Source organism: Camelina sativa, chromosome 1 (genome assembly GCF_000633955.1).
Source record: "Camelina sativa cultivar DH55 chromosome 1, Cs, whole genome shotgun sequence".
Taxonomy (NCBI): Eukaryota; Viridiplantae; Streptophyta; class Magnoliopsida; order Brassicales; family Brassicaceae; genus Camelina; species Camelina sativa.
The window spans coordinates 3341736-3350916 of record NC_025685.1 but is presented as its reverse complement, the minus strand read 5'-3'; the positions used below and the strand labels follow the sequence as shown (position 1 = coordinate 3350916).

The 9181-nt window shown below is 40.3% G+C and overlaps 1 protein-coding gene across 1 annotated transcript in view; it reads right to left on the bottom strand.

The window, feature by feature from the left end:
* Window positions 1-7627, bottom strand: part of LOC104747100 (importin subunit beta-1-like) — a 10895-nt gene extending 3268 nt beyond the window's left edge. The window contains exon 1 of the mRNA XM_010468769.1: window positions 7338-7627. Coding sequence (XP_010467071.1) covers window positions 7338-7416 — 79 coding nt within the window. The 5' untranslated portion in view covers window positions 7417-7627. The remainder of the gene's footprint in view (window positions 1-7337) is intronic.

The following is a 9181-nucleotide window of genomic DNA, read 5'->3' as shown; positions in this document are numbered from 1 at the left end:
GAGAGTGAGACCATGACCCAAGGCACAAGCCACACCTTTTGGAGAAAGAAGAAACAAACAGCCAAATAAAACTTTTCCTAAAACAATAATACAAAATTGACTCTTCTTTTGTACTACTTCTCAAATTTTCAACAAACAAAGATGGGCTCATTAAACGGTAACAATATAAATGAAAAATAATGAACGATAGGCTCACCATTCGAAGCAACCTTCATGATATGGTGCTTTTAATAAACAATTTTTAAAAACAATCATAATTAGTTTCATTAGTCCATAAGGAAAATTGACTTAGACCAAATCATGTATTGGCTCAAGAGATGCCATTCCTTACATCAACGTTTTTGCCTACCTGTCTAGCTCTTTTTTTTTGTAAAACTGTGAATTTCATTAAATGAAACTTTTGCAGTGTTTTACAGCATCGATCTATAAACTTGAGACCATCCCTTGCCCAAAAAAATAAAAACAGGAAGGGTCTATCTATTGTGACAATGAGTAGAACAACTAATCATAATTAAGCCAGATTTGCAGGAGATTTTTGAAGTTCCTGCGAAACTGTTTTGCCAAGATCGCATCCCGGATTTGTCGGTCTAGTGCTTTGAATAGGACTAGAGCGTCAGTGGAAATAGTATTGTGGTATCGACTGTTTCGTTCCATCCAGATTGCATAAAGTGTGGCCTGAGCAACGAGTCTACGCAGAGTGCGAGGAGTCGTATTGTCTTTGGTGTCTAGCCATGTCGAGAAAGCTACCCAAGTGTGGAAGGTAATCGGACCATAACCAAGTCGCACGTTTATCATCCTCCAGAGTAGTTCACTTACCTCACAGTGGAGAAACAGATGATCCCTGGATTCCAAGTAGGAGGCACATAGACAGCAGCTAGGATCAATTTCCATTCCCCAATTGGCGAGCCTTGCTCTTGTGGGGAGTCTATCTAGGTGCATCAACCAAAATATGAAAGCCTGCCTCGGAACATGACCTTTGTACCAAACCTGATCAGTCCACTGTTGGGAAGCCGAGCGTTGACGTAGTATTTCCCAGGTCCGCTTAGTGGAGAAAGTGATAAGCTCAGTCTCCTCTACCTTCCACACATAAGAGTCAGACTCCGATGAGAGAGGGAGGTGAATGGAGGTCAGGTGTATATGTAAAGCTTCAGCAAGAGGAGAGCGAGCTGGTCTGAGGTTCCATCCTGCATGATTACAGGCGTCCGAGACATTAGCTGTTAGGGAGATCCCCGTCTGAGTAGGCCCTGATGCTCCCATAAAGTCAATCAGTGGTCCAAGGGGAGTCCACCAATCAAACCAGAAACTCAAGGAATTACCGTTACCCAAGACACCTCGAAGAAACTGGCGCGCCAGAGGACGCAGGTTGAGGATAAATTTCCAAGTCCAAGAGGTTTGCTTTTTAGCGTCAATATGCCAGAAGATATCTTCTTTGATCTTTGTGTTTCTCAGCCATAAAGCCCAAAGAGAGTCTGTTGCTGAGAAGAGCCTCCAAAGAAGCTTAAGACAAAGAGTTCTATTCCAGTCAGTGAGTAATCTAAACCCGAGCCCACCCTCCTGCTTGGGACGACATATACTTTGCCAAGCGACTTTGACTGAACCCTTTTTATTAACATCACCGAACCAAAGAAAGTTTGAACATAGACTTTCAATTTTTTTAAGGCAGCCTTTGGGAAGGATGAACGCTGACATCCAGAAGTTGATCGTACCATAGATCACGGAAGATATCAATTGTGCTCGACCAGCGTAAGAAAGAGCTCGGGAAGGCCAGGAGGTGAACCGGTTTGATATCTTTTCAAGAAGCGGATGGTATTCAGAGATCCTAAGTTTACGATGCATGAGGGGCAGACCGAGATATCTGATGGGAAGAGAACCAATCTTGAAGCCTACAGATGCAATCTCCGAAGCTTCAACTTGGTTCACACCCGCAATAAAGAGCTCAGTTTTAGTAATATTCATGGAGAGGCCTGAGATGGAAGCAAAATCTTCCAGAACTGCAGCAATGTTACTCAACGAGCTCTTCATACCATCAAAAAATACCATGATATCATCAGCAAAGGCCAAGTGGGTGACCTGCGGATCACTGGCATTTGGATGAACTCCTATGCGATTGTTACCATAGTTTGTTGAGAGCATCTGAGAAAAGACTTCCATGGCAATCACAAACAAGTATGGCGACAGGGAGTCTCCTTGTCTCAAGCCCTTGGCTCCCCTGAAATATCCACACAACTCCCCGTTTATGCAGATTGAGAAGCTCGTGGTGGAGATACACTCATTAATCAGCGAGATGAAATGTTTTGGGAAGTTCATTGCTTCGAGAGTATTGATTATGAAGCTCCAATGAACTGAATCGAAAGCCTTTTTGAGATCCACCTTTAGCATCCCTCTGTTGGATATGTTTTTCTGGTTGTAACCCTGTACGAGTTCTGTTGCTAAGAGGACATTTTCTACAAGCAGCCTACCTTGAATGAAAGCCGATTGATTGTTTGAAATCAGGTCAGGGAGAGCTTTTTCAGTCTGTTTGCGAGGATCTTTGAAACAACCTTGTACACGGTATTGAGACAGACTATAGGCCGGAAATCAGAAGGTCTTTGAGCATTTGGAGACTTTGGGATTAGGGAGATGATAGTAGAGTTCCATTGCTTCAGGAGCTTGCCTGTGTGGAAGAATTCCAAGACTGCCGCAGTGAGAGAATGACCTACTGTGTCCCAGTGAGCTGTGAAGAACTCTACACAGTAACCATCTGGGCCAGGAGCTTTATTCTTAGGAAGAGAGAAAACAACATTCTTAATCTCAGTTGCGGTGACAGGCGAGGAGAGAGCTTGGATTGTGAGGGTTGAACAACGCTGAGGGATTATGGCAGCTAAATCCTGAACAGTGACCGTTGAATGGGCCTGCTGCTCACCAAGGACCTTTTGAAAGTATTCAATTACCAGGGTTTGAATCCCTTGACTAGTATCCACAATCTGATCATTTTCATCAAGGAGGAAAATTATTTCATTCTGGGCTTGTCTTGTGAGAACTGACCTGTGGAAAAATCTTGAGTTCTTATCCCCTTCCTCCAGCCAACATATTCGAGATTTTTGCTTCAAGTAAGCTTCCTCCGCTAACGCTAGGGTACACCATTTGTGGTGCGCATCTTTTTCCTGCTGTATTAAGTTCGGGGAGGGAGAAGAGAGGAGTTTCTGTTGGCAGTTCAGCAGATCAGAATAAGCTTCCTTGACTCGCTTCTCAATCTCTGAATAGTGCTCCTTACTGAACGCTTTGATAACTGGCTTTAACTCCTTAAGCTTCTTAGAGATTTTAAACATTTCTGTCCCTTCAAAATCTAGACCTTCCCAGTAGAGTTTGATCAAAGAGGAAAAATTCGGGTGTTGATTTAGGAGTGTGAGGAATTTAAACGGCTTTTTCCTCTTAGGCTTGTGACAATCAAGGAAGAGGCAGCTGGGGCTGTGGTCTGAGAAACCCGGTTCCCCAAAGACGGCCAAAGAGGATGGAAAACTGAAAGCCATTCATCGTTTACAACAATCCTATCAAGCTTTTTAGCCACGAAGCCCACATCTTGCTTGTTAGACCACGTGAAAGTATTACCACAGTAGGGGAGATCACAAAGGGCAGAATTTGTGAAACATCTAGTGAGGTCTTGCATACCACTGGGGAAGGATTGAGGAGCCGCGTTTGAGTGTTCTTGAGGCAGTAAGACTTGATTAAAGTCTCCTAGGACAGTCCAAGGCTTGTTAGCAACAGTTGTGGAAGAAGCCAAGTCTTCTAGTTCCTGCCACACCTCTTTCCTAGCGGCACTACTGACTGAAGAAGCGTAGATAATAGAAACCACAATATCCAGGGACACGAAAGGCAGCTTAACCAGACAAGTGATCAACTGCAACGACTTACTGAGAATGGTTACTTGAACCGAAGGATGCCAAATAACCCAAATCTTACCAAGATCCGAATATTCATAATTACCGACAAAAGACCATCCAGGGAAAACGCTTGAAACTATATGCTGCGAGTTCGAAGGGCTGACATGGGTTTCTATAAGCCCACCAAAAAGAGGTTGATTATTACGCAACCATTTCCTAAAAGTACGCCGCTTTACAGAGTCATTGAAACCTCTAATGTTCCAACAAAAAATATCCATATAGGAGGAACAGTTAGAGGTTTGGAGGGCCTCCAGCCCTAGCTTTACACTGTTTCTGTCGCATCATACGCTTTGAGACAACCTTCAGAAACCTATCTGACTCTGCATCAGGGTTGTCATCGTCGTCCGAGTGACTGTCTTGACTAGAGACCGAGTTATCACCATCGGGATCTAGCTCTTTAAAGGACTGATGGGAGAATAGGTTTGATCTAAGATCGATGCAAAGGTCCCCTTCGGAGCGGGTTGAAGATTGGGGCTTATTGGAAAATTGTTCCTTAGGAGGGATGGGAGGCAGATTTGAAGCCAGCGGTACCGCCTTTTCAGGGAGAGAAACGGAGGAGCTCACTGGTAGTTTAGTTATCACTGGAGGGATTCCTTTATGGTTCTCAGCAACCGGAAGAGGGTTTGTATGACCAATACCAACAATGGGGAGTTGAGATTCTATTGGCCGCTTCCCTTGTTGTTTGTCTTGTTTGTCTTTTTTTGCTCTTGGACAAGTGAGGGTGGGATGTTTTGCAGAACCACAAAGAGTGCAAGTGACAGGGGCCTTTGAACATCTTGAGATAGTGTGTCCCACCTTTTTACAATGAGCACAAAGGGATGGGAGCCAGGGACTAGATACCTGAATTCTCTTGATCTGACCTGATTCAAATCTTACATTGACCGCTTCTGGAAGTGGTTTCCTTGGATCAATGACTGTGTAAACCTTTGCAACTTCAATGTTTGTCAAGTTTTCCGTTTGGGGATGAAGACAGATTGGATGGCCCACTAGACCCGCGATGTATTCCAGACCTTCTCTGTTAAAGAATTCCAAAGGGACTCCCACAAAATCAAGCCAAACTGGTACCATAGAGAGCTCGGGCTTAGTAGGTTTTACTTCCGGAGACCATTTTGCGACAAACATTGTTTGTCCATCAATTTGCCAAAGACATTGGCTAAGAATCCGTCGTCTCACGTTTGGACAAGGGACCCGAAAAAGGAAGGAGTTTCCTTCCATTTTTGAAGCAGTGATATCCCTACGCTGGCGACTCCAGATGCCGTTTACAATCGCTTGGACAGCCCCTCGTGGTGGTGACTCCTCGTAGAACTGACCCAGAATAAAACTATCCCAAGCTTTCCTGTTTTTTTCAATAACAGAGTTTGGGATTGTGACACAGGATTCACCAGAATCGAGTGTAAATGGCGTACCTTTCTTTTCCAACTTCTTCGTACTTCCGTTGACCAGGTCTTTCCAAGGGAATTCAGACTTAGATGAGGTGTTGGCCGGGGCATCCGAGGTGGTACCCGGAAGAGGCTTGTCTGTGGCCGTACCATTAGAGGTAGCAACGACAACGTTTTGAGTTTGAGCAGCCACAACAGGTGTGTCAATTGTAGCTGAATTTGGGGAATTAGGGTTTGCGATTTCAGCTACAGTATCCTCTTTGGGAGAGGGGTTGCAGGAATCGGAAACTTCTTTATTAGCCGAGACTACCGGAGACTCAGGTAATGACTTAGGGGAGCGGATCTGGGAGGATTCAGCACCGGCTGTATTTTTGGGGACAGGCGATGAAGAAATCTCTTTGGGGGAATCGGTGGACGAAAGGGATCCAGTGGGGATCTCCTTAGATGATTTAGGTTTAGGCTTCTTTTTGGCCATGGTGGCCGGTGGGAGCCAACGCCGAGATCGGCGAAGGTGGGGAAAGAAGGAAGTGGGTCGCGTTTTTTGGGAGGGAAAAGTCAACACTTCAGAGAGGTTCCAATGAGAATGCAAGAGCAAACTTTACGAGTTTGAACATAAGCGGTACTAAATTAATATCCATACTCCGAGAAAACTATATGAGAATCTCTTATCTGAGAACAAACAAATCCAAGTATAAAATCCGAACCAAAATTGACCTTTAAGAAAAAGCTTATGCCTATAGAAGTCGTGAAGAACACGAGTTTCTATTTCTGTAAAAGAAATCAAAGAATGTAAAGTGGCAAAATCACAGCGAAGTAACCAACCAAAGTTAAAAATCCTAGGAGTAGTGAACGAAAACCTAATCAGAAAGCATAGATCTATCAAGAGATAAGCAAATCCAGAACTCAATACACAGTTCAAACAAGAGACTTACACGGAAATTGAGGTTTCGCTCTTGGGTAATTCGCGTAAGAGCTAGGGTTTATCGCTGCAATCCAAAACCCCGCGTCCCTGTCACTGCAGATTCTATCGACGAGAAGTCTTTTCGAAAACGCCGCTCGAGAGCAGAGCAGAAACCTCTGGATCAGGGGAAAAAAAAACCCTAGAGTTGCTGAGAGAGAGAGAGAGAGAGAGAGCTTGAAACTGTCGAAGGAGAGATATATGAAAAAAGAAACAATTTCAATTTCGAATACAGAGAAGAAGCGGGTGGGGAAGGGGCAAAAAGGCTAACACAAATTAGTAAATTACCATATTTCGAAATCACCCCCTTTAAACATTTGTTGGTTTTTTTTGTTTAATCTCAACTAACCTAATTGTCCAAAATAATTCTGATTACCTTATAAGTGATACCAATAATTTTATTCATATGTATATAATGAGTAAAAAAATTCTTACATCCACATTATATTTATTTTTAGGTAGTTTATTTTCTTTTTATGTTTTCCGATTTTTTCCTTATTTGGATTAATAGATTATTCTCATCAACAAAATATTACATTCGCCCTCTTTCTATTTTATCTTCAGAGAAAAACTGACAATATATTGTTATTATTATTTTATTTCAATTCATATTAATTTTGGTTCATGTTATTGAATTCATTAACTATTCAGTTAATGCATGCTAGTTTTATTTGTCTACGGACATTAATCTGAAATAACCGTCATAGGTCCAAGTTAATATTTAAGTTTACATGACTAAATCTATAATTATTTTAATTAATTTTTACTAAACGTTCTTATTTAAAAATTAATCAGGATATCTGACTTTTCTGAAAGGATATAACAAATATGAAACAGACTACATGTATATGATTAAGTTGGGCGTCTATTCAACTACAACAAATTATTTTAAACCTAAGACGGTTATTTCAGATTAATGTCCGTAGACATTGATTCGTTGCACCCATGTTCTAGTGCACAAATACGTCGTATGTAGGTAGTGTGATTTAGGATCATTCCATAAGGACATATATTAATAGATAAATTTGAATTTAAACTAGGTTGAACAAATGATGTTTGTAATTCANACAAGATCATGATGTGATATCTCTTCACAGACATAGCCAAGAGTTTCCAAGGTTGACTGCTTCAAGTGTGCGGGACTGCCTTGCTGGGTCATATTGTTAAGCAGGGATCCAACAAGTTCAGGCCACTGCTTCTGAGGAATTTCAATGGAGGCTACCTTTGCAATAACCTGAGCTGAAGTATGCCTGGCCTCAAGGGCAGATGAACCAAGAGTTGTTAGTAACAGTTCCTTGATCTGGGATTTAAGAGCAACGTCAATAGCAAACCACTGTTTCACCAGATGACCTTTCCTGGCAGAATCTTTAGCATCANTCGAATACAGAGAAGAAGCGGGTGGGGAAGGGGCAAAAAGGCTAACACAAATTAGTAAATTACCATATTTCGAAATCACCCCCTTTAAACATTTGTTGGTTTTTTTTGTTTAATCTCAACTAACCTAATTGTCCAAAATAATTCTGATTACCTTATAAGTGATACCAATAATTTTATTCATATGTATATAATGAGTAAAAAAATTCTTACATCCACATTATATTTATTTTTAGGTAGTTTATTTTCTTTTTATGTTTTCCGATTTTTTCCTTATTTGGATTAATAGATTATTCTCATCAACAAAATATTACATTCGCCCTCTTTCTATTTTATCTTCAGAGAAAAACTGACAATATATTGTTATTATTATTTTATTTCAATTCATATTAATTTTGGTTCATGTTATTGAATTCATTAACTATTCAGTTAATGCATGCTAGTTTTATTTGTCTACGGACATTAATCTGAAATAACCGTCATAGGTCCAAGTTAATATTTAAGTTTACATGACTAAATCTATAATTATTTTAATTAATTTTTACTAAACGTTCTTATTTAAAAATTAATCAGGATATCTGACTTTTCTGAAAGGATATAACAAATATGAAACAGACTACATGTATATGATTAAGTTGGGCGTCTATTCAACTACAACAAATTATTTTAAACCTAAGACGGTTATTTCAGATTAATGTCCGTAGACATTGATTCGTTGCACCCATGTTCTAGTGCACAAATACGTCGTATGTAGGTAGTGTGATTTAGGATCATTCCATAAGGACATATATTAATAGATAAATTTGAATTTAAACTAGGTTGAACAAATGATGTTTGTAATTCAGTAGCAAGACCAAAATATTATCTACTAAATAAAGCAAACAATGAGAATAAGCAAACAAGCAAGGAAATCATTCAGAAAAGAAAAAAGTTTTTAACGGTTGTAGGTTATGTTTAATTTACAAACATTATGAAATTTTAATATAAGCATATAATTTCTTAAAATTAAATGGAATGCTTATACTCTAGTATCAAATGCAAATACGCCCACAAGTTTCCGACGATTCAAAAGAATTTTGAGATGTAAGACGGATGATTTATTAAAGTTTAAGGTAACAAAACAAAAATATTGGAAACTTCAGGGNAGAATTCTTGAGCAGGATACCAGCTAGTCGACGGGATTCAGAAGGTTTATCATTCTTGGCAAGCTCAAAAGACAAAGATAATAAGAACTGCGGCAAGTTCTGTTCTTGGAATTGCCTGAGACTACCCTCTGCTTCAGTACGGATTCTTGCATCGGCCGACTGGGCGGCCAGTAGGAACTGAGTGATCTCCATCGCCATTCTTCTCTCTGCATAACAAAGACATGTAGGAGAATCAGCGACAAAACATTGTAAACAGAATACAACCAGCACACAACTCAAAACAAAAAGTAAAAAGCTACTGAACAAAGTATTTGCTATAAATATAGAAGCAATAATAACACTATATACAAACCGTCCACAGGTTCAAATGAGATGGCACAAGCAAGAGCAAACTTTTTTTTTTTT